Source organism: Pygoscelis adeliae, unplaced genomic scaffold, assembly GCF_000699105.1.
Source record: "Pygoscelis adeliae isolate BGI_AS28 unplaced genomic scaffold, ASM69910v1 Scaffold298, whole genome shotgun sequence".
Taxonomy (NCBI): domain Eukaryota; kingdom Metazoa; phylum Chordata; class Aves; order Sphenisciformes; family Spheniscidae; genus Pygoscelis; species Pygoscelis adeliae.
This window is the reverse complement of record NW_008825303.1, coordinates 2,946,861-2,961,272: the sequence shown is the minus strand read 5'-3', so window position 1 is coordinate 2,961,272 and position 14,412 is coordinate 2,946,861. Positions and strand designations below refer to the sequence as shown.

The 14,412-nt window shown below is 37.6% G+C and overlaps 1 protein-coding gene across 1 annotated transcript in view; it reads left to right on the top strand.

Moving 5' to 3' along the window:
* Positions 1 to 14,412, top strand: part of ETFA (electron-transfer-flavoprotein, alpha polypeptide) — a 34,835-nt gene that overhangs the window by 2,133 nt on the left and 18,290 nt on the right. Inside the window, exons 3-8 of the mRNA XM_009330111.1 lie at positions 7,172 to 7,321; positions 9,078 to 9,159; positions 9,260 to 9,342; positions 10,842 to 10,941; positions 12,155 to 12,265; positions 13,502 to 13,603. Coding sequence (XP_009328386.1) covers positions 7,172 to 7,321; positions 9,078 to 9,159; positions 9,260 to 9,342; positions 10,842 to 10,941; positions 12,155 to 12,265; positions 13,502 to 13,603 — 628 coding nt within the window. The remainder of the gene's footprint in view (positions 1 to 7,171; positions 7,322 to 9,077; positions 9,160 to 9,259; positions 9,343 to 10,841; positions 10,942 to 12,154; positions 12,266 to 13,501; positions 13,604 to 14,412) is intronic.

Sequence of the window (14,412 nt, the reverse complement as noted above, 5' to 3'; positions counted from 1 at the left end):
GGCCGAGCTCCGGCGTCGGCCCGCCCGGCAGCGGTGGCCGAGGGGGTGTCCGGGGGGCGAGCTCCCCCGCTGGACTCCGCTTTTCTTCCACACCGTGAGCTGTTAAAAGTAAAGTTTCTGAGGGGATGCCGGCTGTTGAAGAAGGCCTTTCCAGTGTTCGCCGCAGGCAAGAGTTGAGGATTGTTGTCCCGTGTGAAGAGCTAGCGTAGTCGGAAGGGAAGTCCCAAATTTCTGGGAGTGCCTGCTCTCATCCACCCTCGTACAGGACTAGCTGAGGAACCCGAGCGCTTTTCCTTACAGCTGGAAAAGACTCTTGGCGTTTGTTATTGCAAACTCTGACAACGTTAGAAAGAAACCTGTGGCTCATGGAGAGGCTTCCTGGGGTTTTGAGAGGTTTAATACAGCCTTTCTCGGTCACATGAACTCTGCTGTGCAGAAGTGTGATTGCTTTAACCATCTCAATCTGTGGACCGGAGCTAATGTGAAACACTTGTTGCTTTTCCATATTGACCTTCATATTGCTCAGCTGGGAAGAGTGCTGGGCTTTTGGAGGCCGTTTGCTGCTTGATGTGTCATGGTGGCTATGTTACCAAATTTAACGACTAGGTGAACTCAAGGTTAGTTGGAGTAGATGATTCACAAAATGACCCTGAATATCTGTTTGGTCTCATAGCATGCACTAGGAGACACTCCCTCCACTAGAACTGTGTGTAAATAACCCTTCTAAAAGAGCTTTAAATCTCGCAAGTTTCTTTTTGAGCTCTCCAAGGCTTTTACAGGTATTACAGTTCTGTACAGCGCTAAAATAGGAATTATGGCTATATTAATCGGTTTCAGGTACTAAGAATGGCCTAAAGAAGAGCAAAAGTAGACCAGGACATACATGACTTAGTCAATCTAAAAATTATAACTTGTAATCACGGACATCGTTCAGTTATTGTTGGGCTGTAGGCTTTCCAGAGCAAAGGTCTTGGTCTCTGGAGCTCCTGGAACATACGGTACTGCCGTGTAAATAATACTTTAGTCTCATGATCGCTGCACAATTCAGTTTCATGTCCTGGAAACATGAGGTCAGCTCCTTGTTTTTCAGCCATATGCATCTAAACTCATAAATTTATAAAATAAAGCCAATAAAACATTGTGTGCCTCTTCAGTGTGTGGGTGACAATGTAGTCTGCAAGAGAAGCGAAGCAAACTCCAGTTCAGCACTGCTAACACCCATGCAGTTCAAGAGTGAATCAAGTCTAGAGAAAAACGGGATGCAAGAGACCTGTAAAGTATGAGCAACAAGGAAAGGTTGTAGTTGTATAACTTAAAGATGGGAGGACTGAGGAGAAATATGAAACTGCAAGTGCACAAAAAATTGGTGCAGAGATGGGAATAAGCTATTTCACCGGTCCGTGGATGATAAAGCAATAACAGTTGGCTTAAACTGCAAGAAAGCTATTTAAGATAGCTACAAAGAGTTAAGGCAGACATTAAGAAATCCTTTCTAGTTGAAAGGATAGTAAGTTTTTGGAATACGTTGCCTAGGAGCCTTCATCATTGAAACACACTAACAATAAGCTAGACAGATATGTTGGAAATAACATAGATATGGTTGCTTAGCATCTGATGGAGGGTGGCTTTGAATGAGCTCTTGAGGTCCCTTCCAAACCTGTAATGATAGGAAATTGTGATCGTCAGGATTGTCTTGCAGACTTTTAGTGAAGGGGCATTTTGAGGTCGCACATTCCTACCTTTATAAAACAACAAACAGATAACGTATTCCCTTAACATTCTCTGTTCTTTTATCGTTTTTATCAGATAAGCAAGTGTCTGCCTTTTTGCCTATTCACAATGTTGGGGTTTTTTTTTTCTTTTTTCTTCTTACATGACATTACACAGCAGCTTGGGACCAAGTTGATTGCAGGTGGGTATAATACCAGTGCCTTTAATTTTGTATCCAGTTGTCATTCAGCTTGTGTTGAAGTTAGAATGTATCCCTAAGGATATTCGTGAAGGGCAAGCAGTGCTAGTCTTGACTGTTTCAAGTCATAAATAAATCTCTTGGTCTCCCTCACTTCTACCTCCACGCTCCCTCAAAAAAACTCCAGCCATAGAGTGAAAGAGTGAAGGACATTGTGGCGCTCTGTTTCTTAAGAAAACTGTTTTGCTTTGTATAGTATTTCAGGGTTCTGCTGTTGTTGTAAAGGTCCAGATAGAATAGAAGTTGCATTTGCTTCTGCAGTATGTTTTTTTGGGGGCAAGAGATGCTTTAGAGTTGCCTTAAACAAAATAATAGGCATGTTCTTATGAAGCTGTTGGGGATCTTCAGGTGAAAGTGGCCTTAACTCTCAGGTTTTCTTTCTCACTTTGTAGCGTAGTATTTTACCATATCATAGCTTTTGAATAAAGTGAAGTGTCACTTGCTTAATTTTTAGTGATGTTGAACGGGTTCTCTTATTTTGTCTTTACAGTGTTTTGGGGGGACCCAGTTTTCACAGCTGTTGAGTCTTTGAGTTCCTTTAATTTGTTCAGAGCTTTCAATTTCATGGTGTTTCTGAAAATGGTGGACTTTATTTCAGTCATATATATCTCATGATGCATGTGTGGGTTTCTTTTTGTTTTTTAGCCTGAGGGAGTTCAGATAAATAGGTTTAATAGCCTGAAACACACCTTACTCAGAAAGTACTGGGCTACATTTGTAGTCTTAGGGAATACTTTGTATATAGCCTTCAATTGTCATTGATAAGCTCAGGCTATTAACTTTTTAAATGTGTTCATCTATCTTGAGTTCACTTTCAGTAGTGTCTGTATTTCAAAACAGCTTTGTTGCTTTGATTTTATTAATGGTTTGCATGGGATATACCTGGAAAAGTTTCTTCTGTATTACATCTTTCTATTGCTGCTTCAATTCCTTTTTAATTTTAAGTCTTTATTGTGATTCCTAAATAAATCCTTTTTATAGGTGTTTTCTTTATTTCTTTTGCTGTTCTTTGCTGCAATTATAGCTCATTTTCAGTTCAGGTGCCGTTAGTGTTGTCTTTCTAGTTAGCGTTTCCTGGAGTTAAATAGCTGTCGCCTAGACCTCTTCTGTAGCCAGATCTGTACAGAGGTTCTAGGAGAAGTGTAAGCTTCATTGCTAGAGCTCCCTCCTCTCCCTGAGTTTCCCAAATACTCTTTTTCTTTTTCTTTTTTTTTTTTAAAGTTTTGCAGCTACAAGACTGTCTATTAATAGAACTAGGCATTGTTTTGTTGTATAGGAATGTAGCTGTTCTCTCTAGTAATACCCCAATTCCTAGTTCCTGGAGTCAGCTCTTGGGGAATTTTGCCCAGTGGTAGTGGGTTTCTGTGGGATACATAGTTCCTGCTAAGCAGTTTTAAAATTTTAATTTCTGGCCAGTTTGCTTTTACAGCTAAGAAAATCAGCTTTAGAGATACCTTGGTGGATCCAGTTGTTAGGTGCTTTTGCCTTGTGAATTTCTATTTCGGTTTAGTTCCCAAAACTTCCGGCAGTTCCTCTGAAGAGGTTGGGAGGCAAACTTCACGTTCCTGGGTGAAGTTCCTAACAGCCTGTTTTACCTTCCTGCGTATTTGGAGTGTGGGGCCGTGTAGAATACACCTGCTGGAGCTCTTGCGTTTCTGGAAAGACTTTTTAGCCGTCCCATCTTTTGTTCCTGTGCCTGCCACGTGTGTTACTTCCAGAGCCAATTTCATAATTGCTGCATTACAACGAGCGTCCTTGGTTCAGGCTGCAGGCAGTTAGCTATTGACTATTGACTGTAGAGGCCAGCGATACCTGTCTGCTCGCCAGTCTCACCAAGCAGCAAGCAAAGATTTACAACGCTTTTGTCTGGGATTTTCCAGCTGTTAATACGTACGTTTTGTAGCATATAGGCAGCAAATACACATTTAAGAAGTGCTGGGCCTGCTTGCGTGCTGTTCAGGTGACCTGTCTATGTGCTGGAAGACCAACATATGCTCGGTTTGCATTGGTGTTGCTGTGAAGAGCAGATCACTTGCGCAAATTGAATGAGTGCTTTGGATGTATGGGGTGCTGGCCTCATGCGTGGGGTTTATCTGTGCACGTGTACTGGGCGTGTCCAGATTTCTAACATTTGGCCAGGACAGTAGCAGTGAGTAGTCTCAGTTAATTTGTCTGAAGTCTAGATATTCAGATATTATGCTTAAATTTTTCACGTTCTGTTTGGAAAACATTGCCGGGTTTCTCGGGTGGGGAGCAAAAAGATGCTTTGGGGAAACTTGAGATGATAGATTCAGTGAATCCTTTGGTACTTTGCAAGTGGCTTAATTGATATATACCGCACACCTAGGGCCATCTTACCAACTTCTAGACATCTGGAAGTCGGAGGCCAGGTTTGCTCCACAGTAAATGCTGGGGAGGGAGGGGGGGGAGTTGGAAACTCCAGACAGTTTCCCTTCATAAATGTTTGTTTTGGTATAAACTGAATCACTGTCTGGAGTTTCTACCAGAGAGGAAATGTAGACGTTTCTGCTGCAGAGGGAATATAGGTGCCTAGCTTCAATTTATGTCTAAACCTAGGTGAAATAAATTTCCAGTTCTACTGGTTGCTGGCAGATGTGATCATAATCTACTGGCGTGCTTGAGAAAGCCACTCGATCGCCCAAGTTTGTAGGGTGTTTAGCTGTAATTGATTTCTTTGGGTAGCCTGATTTTCCAGAGCTTGGTTTTCACCAGGGACCTTCTGTGGCACAAGCTCTGAGTGCGGTTCCCTCTCAAGGCATTGTTTTCAATAGTTTGGTTGTTCTGTGTGTCTTATTTCTTGTGCTTCTTATCCTTGCTGTCAGCTGGTTAGGTTTGTACTCAACCTTCCTATTTTATCTAGGCTTGAAGCTAGACGTCCTGCCCAAGTACAGGTGGAGAAATTATGTCAGTGAAATAATGGGCTGTTCTCACACACATGCAGCTGGGCAAGTTACTTCATCAAAATAACTACCTGTCCTCTTCATTGACTCATTGCAGATTCTCAGTTTTCAGGATCGTGTGTGACTGGATGAATTACCCTCTGGTTTTACTGCAGAATCTTTATTATAACAAGCAAAAGTCAGTTTGTTTTTGTTTTGTTTATTTAAAAAAAAAATCTATGTGTGTTAGTATATTAAAATTCAGACTCAGACAATCTTATTTGTCATCCAGGATTTTTACCCAAGATCTAAAATGTGACTTGTAATTTATTTTAAATTTGGTCTTGTGTTTGTGTTCAGAAATGTGATGCATGTAGGCATAAAGTGACCTTCTGGTGTGCAGTTCCCACAAATATAAAATGTGGGATTATCGGTTTAGAAATAATACCTAGTTAATGCTGTAATACCCAGTCTCCTCAAGCAACATCCATTGCTCTTATTCTTTTTGCCTAAAAAAAATATTTCTCAGTTTATTCTAGAATCGGTTGACAGAATGATATAGAGCTCCTCTGGTGGTGCAGTACTTATTTAGGGAAAAGATCATAATATAGTCAGAATTAAGTGCGTGTTTAAAATGCATGCAGCTCCCTTTGGAAATTTGAAAACTTCAGAATCTTTCAGGAGCACGGTCCACTTTACCCTGCAACACAACTATAAATCATTGGAGAAGTGGGCTTTTTGCCACAAAAGCATGGATTTATTCTTCAAACGGTGACTAAAATCTCATAACTTTTATTGCAGATGTATGAAACAATCAAAAATATGGTGTCTGATCTATACTGGCAATAAATATTTTGTTACTGACAATTGGCTTCAAACAATCTTAGAATCTTTAATCATAACAAGTAACCTTAAGCATAAAAGATGAGATGCAGAGCACTTTTACAAGAATCCTTATTGTTTTAATCAAAATGACAAATTACGATCCTGATTCTGCAAAAACTTGTTTTTGTATTTTATATTTTTACACTGTGATTAGCTTCAGGGAAGTCCTCGGGATTTGCTTTCTCTGTGTGCAGTTTAGCATCTTGGTAGGCTTTGTGTGGTTGAAGTCTATATCCAAATTTTAGCCTCTCAGATTTTTCTGAAGCTTTTTTTTCTAGTTTAAGTGGTGGGTAAGTGCGTATTTGGCGTGAGGGGAGATGGGGTCAGAATATTTGTGTAAAAAAAGTAGTATTTGGCTGTGCAGTCTTTAGCGTTGTGTTAGTATTTGTTCCTTGTTCATATTAATGAATATATTGTTTTCCATGTGTTCCGTATTACATTGATTGTAACTCGAGTCTTGATTTAGGCTTTATGTAGGATAAACAAAGATGTGAAGGATAATATTCCCGTTCCCACCTCAAACTCTTTCCACACCCTGGTATTAGTCTTGGAGGAATAACGCTTTTTCCAGGTTCACCTGAAAATTAGAGAGGAAGGCCTCAGAGCTTAGAATATTTTGGTCTGGTTTCATGGCAATTCTTTGCCTTTTTTTTTTTTTCCCCCTCTTTTTTTCTTTCATTTTTGCTTTAGAAGTTAAAATCTGTGTGTGGATGGTGAATTGGTCAAAATTGTTATTTAAGGACCATTAAATTGTGGTGGTAGACTAAGTGGTCAAGTGTCAAATGTCTTAAAGGAAAACAGAAAAAAAATGAACCTGATGCTTACCAACAGTTCTATTAGCGTGTTTTCAGGCTGTGAGCCCTTGCTGCATAATTGTCTTCCTGCCACTGCATACAATTTTGCCTTTATACATAACTAATTAAAAAAGTGTGTTCTGTAGCTAGATTTTGGCTAAAAAGTATAGTAAAAAAACCCCCAAAACCCCAAACCAAAACAGCAACCCCCAAAAAACAATAAATAAATACTTATATGCTACCCTTGATTTCCTTGTGTCTTAGTCTTGCTGGTCTAATCTTCACTCTTTAAGGTAGTTAAGTTGATCAACTGAGCTTGAATGTAATGTATTAAAATGTTTTTCTTAATACTGTTCAGTATTAAGAAAATACTTTCCTCTGGAGGTTTTAGTTTAAACACAGCATGTTATGCTGAAGTCAAGCAAGTTTATACTTTTTTTTAACACCTTATGTATTCTGCCTACTTAATAAAAATTACCTAGATTTAGCCTGTTTTGTTTGACAGCTGTGTTTTACAGTTTGTGTAATTGATAACTTTCTGTAAAGTCTTGGGTGCTCTTAGGAACAGTTTTTACTTAAATGCTAAGTACCAAACTCCTCTGTCTCTCTTTCTTTCTTTAAAGGCATCGCTGCTCCGGAGGTTTCAGAGTACGTTAGTTATAGCAGAACACAACAATGAGACTCTTACACCCATTACACTAAATACTATCACTGCGGCAAAACGTCTTGGAGGTGAAGTTTCTTGTTTAGTAGCTGGTACCAGCTGTGACAAGGTAGGAAGTGCTATTTTCATATGAAAATATGAATGAAATAATGAATGCAGTGAAATAGTACTTGGTAGCATCTTGGTCAGCCTGGTAAATAATCTGTAGTGAAGAGGAACTGTGCCAGGAATTGCTAATCTGTCGGAAATGTCCTGCACTTGAACTGCTTCTCTTCTGAAGTGAAAATATGGGTATGATTTCATTTCACAAGGGAGAGTATCAATATCAGTTGTTACAAGCTTAAGCAAGCAAATTTTTATAGGACTAAAAGACAATTAACTTTTAAAACAGTATTTCCCTGTAGAGTTTGAAAGACAAATATTGCAGTGCTAAGAACTTGAAAAGAAGCTTGCACTTATTCCAATGGAAACCAGCAGAAATGAAACACAACGGTGACAAATAGGTCTTCTTGACTTTATCATATAGCTCAGGTCTAAAAAAAGTTTCTTGTATGTTAGCTGTTGTATTGTTAGTTTGATTTTTATGTGCAAAATCTAGAGACAATATAGTTAGTACATTAGTGACACTTTTATTCCAGCATGATATACTCTTGTGTCAACAGTAAAAGTACAAATAATTATGCCTAATATTTTTCATACTAGGCTATTGTTTATGAATTGTTATTCTGAAAGCAATATGTAGTATCTCATGCAGGAAGGCGTACTTATGGCAGCTAATTCACAAATAGGTGGAGAAACGTAAGTGGCTATTCTAAACTGAGGTGTTTGAGGTGGAGACCTGGAAGCAAATATTTATCTAGATCAAGAAAATGGAAAAAAAAAAGAAAAAAAAAAAAAATTGCCTGATATGTCTGTCTTTGAGTTTCCTTATTCTTTGGCACTTGCATTGTAGAAAAATGATTGGGAATGTTTTGTTTATTTGTTTTTTGATACTAAGTATATGGTGTCTATTTGGCAATGTATGTCATGCTGGGAAAAAGTGCTTTACAAAAAATGAAGGTTTGGCGTTAAGTTTCTTTGTAAGAATCTGTATTGATAGGACAAAAAAGCCAGTTACTCAAACAGATATTCTGTAGCAGCTATTACGAATTTTTATTTATTTCCTCTTGTTAATTTTGAGGGTAAACTGATACTCGGCAAACTCAGTAAAACTGTGCTAGTTCTGGGATGATGCATGTGGTCTCCAGACACTGCTGTCAGTCCTCTTCTCTCTGATCTGCAACAACCCTTTTATCATTTAAACTTCGCTTCTGCATATTTAAAGGAAAAACTGCATAAATCTAGAATTGAAAGTATATATCACATCAGTAGGCAGAGTCAGCTGCAAACAAAGGATTGCTCCTAAAATTTGGACAAAGATCGTAACATCGCTGTACATTTGTATTTGCATTGTATGCTTGTGCGGTAGGTATTGACCAGTTTAAAAGAAAGTAGGATTGGTTTCTTGATGATTGTATCAGAATACTGAGCAATAATCCTCGTGTGTGGTTGTTATCGGCTGTTGTAGTAAATCCTGAGATCATTGTGTAATCCTGCATACAGGAGGCAAGCTTTCCTGTGTTTGATTTGCTTTGTTTTCTTATTCACAAAATTCATTTTCATTATCCCAGAAGGCACTATGCTGTGAGTCAGAAGATCTGCATTTTGTTTCATCAGGTTTGTTCTGATTTTGAAATTCACACACTTTTGTGTTCCAGTTTTAAGTAATCTATAGGCTATGAGCTCTTTGCAGCAGGGATTCTCTTGTTATTTGTTTGTGGTGTCTGTTATAATACAAACTAATAATAATTCATTTGTAATCATAGGTAGCACAAGAACTCAGCAAAGTGCAGGGTGTGGTAAAAGTTCTAGTGGCTCAGCACGATGTATACAAGGGATTTTTAGCAGGTGAGAGTTGCTCTTATCTATTGACAAAAGAAATGGTATTTATATTTGCAATTGAAAATAAGATAGTTGTAAATTTTGAGCAATGTATTTTTATCCTCAGAGGAGCTGACTCCCTTGATTTTGGAAACTCATAAAAAATTTAATTACACCCACATTTGCGCTGGAGCATCTGCCTTTGGGAAGGTAAGTAGGTAGAAGTGCGTCAAAAATTTCTTGTTGGAAAGAGAGAGACCCTGTTGTATGTAAGAGCGTGAATCAAATGCCTGAGAGAGGTCAGCCATGGGCAGTTTTGAGTTTTCAAAAAACGTTACAGTAGTTCGCTTAAGAGGTCATTAGTTAGAAACACCGATTCGTGTCTGAGTTTTATTACGGGCTGACTTGGACAGACTGTAGGACTTTCTTCGTGTAGAAGAAATATTTAGTGGTAACCAGCTAGTTCTATGTGCACGAGGCAAAATGTACAATAACACAAAATCAATTAAGTGATCTGAAAGCATTATGAAAATTGTGAGGAAAAGTACAGTAAATTGAGATGAAAAAGATATGCTTTGCATCTTGAAAGGAAAGTGTGCAGACCTATTGGAAGCAATTTTTTTTTGGAGGGGGGGAATTTCATCTATGATGTAAGTCATGTAAATTGAAATGTCTGTAAATATATATAAATAACACAAATCCAAGTCCTAGCCAAGATGTTTTTTTTTTCAAAACTTGTTTTTTAAGGCGTGGGTTTTTTAAGTATGCGGAGAGCCTCAGTAGTAACAATTTGGTCAACGTTGTGGTGCAGCTAAATTACAGAAAAAGGATACTTCAGAGATCTTGCCGATGTAGGATGAATAATGACATCAGCCTTCCATCTGACTACTTTCACTTCCAGTCAATACCATTCCATATACTTGTAATTTTCCTAAGAGAAATCTTTACATACCTTAAGTCTTAGGGTTTTTTATTTTATTTTTTCTTTTTATTTTTGATCTGCAGTGTCTTAGTAAAGGTTAATAGCTTTTGCTTTAAAGCTTACGCTTCCATTTTTGAGTGCTTAATGTGAGTAAAGATTTCAGAACTGGGCCCTTTGTGTTGTACCAGATTAGGAGGGGGACAAAAAGCAAGCGAAGCTCTTGCTATCATTAATTTCTTCATGATTTATGTTGCTCTTTTTATCGTCCTTCCCATTCCTAAAAGTGCTAAGTAACTTTCTAGAGTCAATTTCGGAGCAGGAGAATATATATTACAATACTAATTTTTAAAATAATAATTTTTTGGCTTTTGGGGGGAGAGTGCAGGGTTTTTTTCCTATTCTCTCTGGTAACTAGCTTCCAAAAATGCTTTTTTTTTTTCTTGAAGTGCTAAGAGCTCAGCAATCCATAATTGTCAATTTTCTGAGTGAACTGCATCTATATTCAGTTTTAAACTATTGAAGCAAATAAGCCTCCTAATTCAAGATATTGAATTAAGGGTTTACTTACGGTAAGTCTCATAAAATGTCTAATGTTATTACAATAATGGGATTTTATTTGGCTGCTAAAGCTACAATGCCCTGCAAAAATCTTTTAACAGTTGTATGTGCCTTTTTACTTACAGCCAGCATTATATGAAGTTAAAATCAGGACAGCAAGCGTTCTTTTACTGACCACGTGCATTTTACTTAGCATTTACTTTGCTAACTTTTCATCTTTAACTTCTAGAATCTTATTCCCAGAGTGGCTGGCAAACTTGATGTTGCCCCTGTTTCTGACATTATTGAAATTAAGTCACCAGACACTTTTGTGAGAACTATCTATGCAGGTGGGTAATCACAAAAGGTATGTGGTATTTGTGCAATAAAGGACCCAATACTGATAACTTTTCTACATAATCCTGTTGTTAGAACCTTGGAATATGATAGGAATTTTCACTTTACAATCTGAATTGCTGTGATTCCTAAAAATGAAACTGGGGATGGACTTGATGCACCATGTATGAGAAAGCAAGTAATCCCAACAACTTTGGTACTATCAGTTAGAAACCAAGTCTATCACTTTAATAGAATTTGGTGATCTCCTTTATACGTACTGCATTTCTTTGTTAATGTACTTCTGATCAGATTTTGTAGAATGTAAGACATTAAGTTAATTGTCCAGCTTTATTTAATATGACTAGCATTAGTTCTGATTTACGATACCACAGGGTTATTTTTCCTAATTACGAAGACATTGAACTAATTATTTATAATATTTAACTGACTTAATTTGCAATTCTTTTTTCAGTCTTGTTTCTCTAATGCTTGTCTGACACTGTGTTTTAATTTAGATATGAGCTCGTTAGCCTGTGTTTCTTAATTTTGCTGTACAAGATTGTACCACATGTATCAACGTGGTATTACATTTTGAGTTACACTACCAGAATGTGGTTTTGTGTTGCACTTTTAAGTTGCTTCCCAGTAATTCACAGTTTCACAATTACTTTGTTTATGAATAGCTGGTGTTGCAGCATTTTTCTCTTTTAGTGTTCCCTGCAGCCACCAGTGTGAAGTAAATACCTTTTATTATTGAGAGAAACATAATCCCACAGATACTTGGGGCAGGCCTCATTGTCTTCTGTTCTGATGAATTCATGCAACAGGATAAAAGATCTACTTTGAATTATAGACACTTTTTATGTTTAAGAATGACACTTTCAAAGTTGGGGTTCCCCCCCCCACCCCTTCTGAAATTTAAAAGCTCGTTCATAAGAGGTGATTTGAATGCTCTGTATCCTTTAAAAATAGAGGATTTGTTACCATACTTCAGAAACATGGAGCTAAAAAGTAAAATAAAATATTTGCAATCTACATTTATTAAATGCCTAGGTTTCAAGTTTTAGTCATCTAAACCTGCAATTTTGGGAAGTAACGTTTGAATGTTGCCTATTCTAGTAGAACTGCTAATGTGTTTCTGATATTAATTTTATTTGTTTTGTAAAAAGCGTAGTATGCCTGATATTATCTTCTTTAAAAATATAACGTGACCCCTTTTTTTAGGAAATATTCTTTGCACTGTGCAGTGTGATGAAGCGATTAAAGTGTTTACCGTACGGGGAACTTCTTTTGAGGCTGCACCAACAACTGGTGGTAGTGCCAGTTTAGAAAAGTGTGAGTATTTGTTCCGGTATTTCATCATTTCATGTAATAGAGTCAGTTTTGCTCACTGCACGGTGATGTTTTGCGGAAGTATTTGTCAAAGCAAACCGATTGTCGTAATCTTAGCTTTATGCTTTTGATAAGGGTACTTGCATTTTTTAGTGATCTCTGGTAAGGGAAGATACGGATTATCTGCTCACTTGCTACTTTTTCTTTGACCAGAAATGGAGGTTGTCTGTGCCAAAATCTGTGCCTGTTTCACTCACTGCTTAAACCTCTGCCACCGCAGTCTTGAAACTTTTCCTTATTTAAAGTTACAGCTGTTTGCATAGCCAGATTGGTTTTCAAAGCAAGATTGAGCAAAAATAAAAGTGGCTGGCTATCCGCAGTTTTGGTTTAATTGGCCGTATTTCAATCGAGATAGGTCATTACAGTGTCTAGGTAAATTAGTAGCAGTTTAAATTGATTTGGGAACATCCAGTTGTTGTTTTAAATCAGTTTTAACTAAATCAGTTTAAATTACTATTTTAATGAAGCCAGTGTAGCTTTGATAATAGAGAAGTCCAGTCACAGATTCACAAAATAGTTGGGGTTGGAAGTGACCTCTTGAGATCCAGTCCATCCCCCCTGGAGCAGGTTGCGCAGGACTGTGTCCAGTCAGGCTTTGAGTATCCCCACAGATGGAGACTTCACAACCACTCTGGGCAACCTGTTCCAGTGTTTGATGACCTCTACTGGTTTTCACTGTGGGCCTTTTTATGACTGTGCTGTAAATCCAGCAGAGGCAATCATTAGTATCGTGCTCTGTGTGTGTCCCAGTCTTCATGTTTTTCTGGGTGGCTTAGCACCTGCCCCGACCCATCTTGTATTTCCTAACGTCTGTGGATGTCAGGAAACAAACGGTACTTGATACTTAAGATTAGCATATTGCACTGTCATTGCACTACTTAATTGGCTTGTTCGCCTGTCTTAATAAGAACCACACTTATTATGCTGGGTTGATATCAATGTATTATACTACATACCTTCATTTTAGTGCAGGTTGTACTATAGGTTACTGAAACACAACTAACGAAAGAGGCTTGTAACTTCGAGCCACAGAGCAATTACTGATAGTAGTTAAAAGCTTGTGGTAGAATTGGTTATAGAAAGAACTTTTGCATTAAGTTTAAGCTCAAATTTAAAAGGTTGAAAATACACGCTTTATCCTTTTTCTTGGGGATGTTTTTCTTCATCTGATGAATGCAGTAACCCCTCCACCGCCTGTTGGTCTGTCTGAATGGATTGAGCAGAAGTTGACAAAAAGCGATCGACCAGAGCTTACTAGTGCAAAGGTGGTTGTATCAGGTGGTAAGTAGATAATATTAAGACTGTGTTACGTTGCATTTAAGTAATGGTACATCCTGATTAAATAATATCTGTAGCAGAACACTACAGTTCTGCTACATTCTAATGTGATACATTAAAAAAAAAATTATGATGTAATTCTGTAATATGGCATAGGGGCCAGTGGGAAGGCACCCAACATGTATGTTTCGTGAAGAGGCGAAACATGAGTTTAACATATACTAATAGGCTTTTTAAGAACGTCATCATATTTGGCGAGTCTCTTTAAAATTATAGCAATATGAAGTGTTTTTAGATCCAAATCTGTCATGTTTAAAATTATTGCTAATCGTTACAGGCAGTCCCAACATTATTATGTAATGGCTTTAATGATTTTTAAAATCATTATGTTTGTATTCTGCTCTTCAGGTATGAAGTGATGGACTGTGATTTTTACTGTATGCCTATGGCTAAAAAATTATTCCTTAGTTATCCCACTGCAGAGTTTCATATTTAAAGCCAGCAGAGGGAGCACAAATTAGTAAAAAAAAAAATCCTGTTTCTGTGATTTCAGAGAATGGTCTTGGTGGTGCTGTGTGCAGGAACTAGACACAGTGATGTTGGTTTATACATATGAAATAATAATATTAATCACAGACAAAAGCTAAAGCTCCAAATATTAAATACTATTTAGTAATATATCTAAAAATACCCTGTGCAAGTGTATATTTGTGCCTATGCAAATACTCATATAGAAAGTTTATGTAGGCAATAAAAAAAATCTTAAAGCATATTATGTTCTTCTGTCTTTATCTTTTTTTGTTCTTAACTTT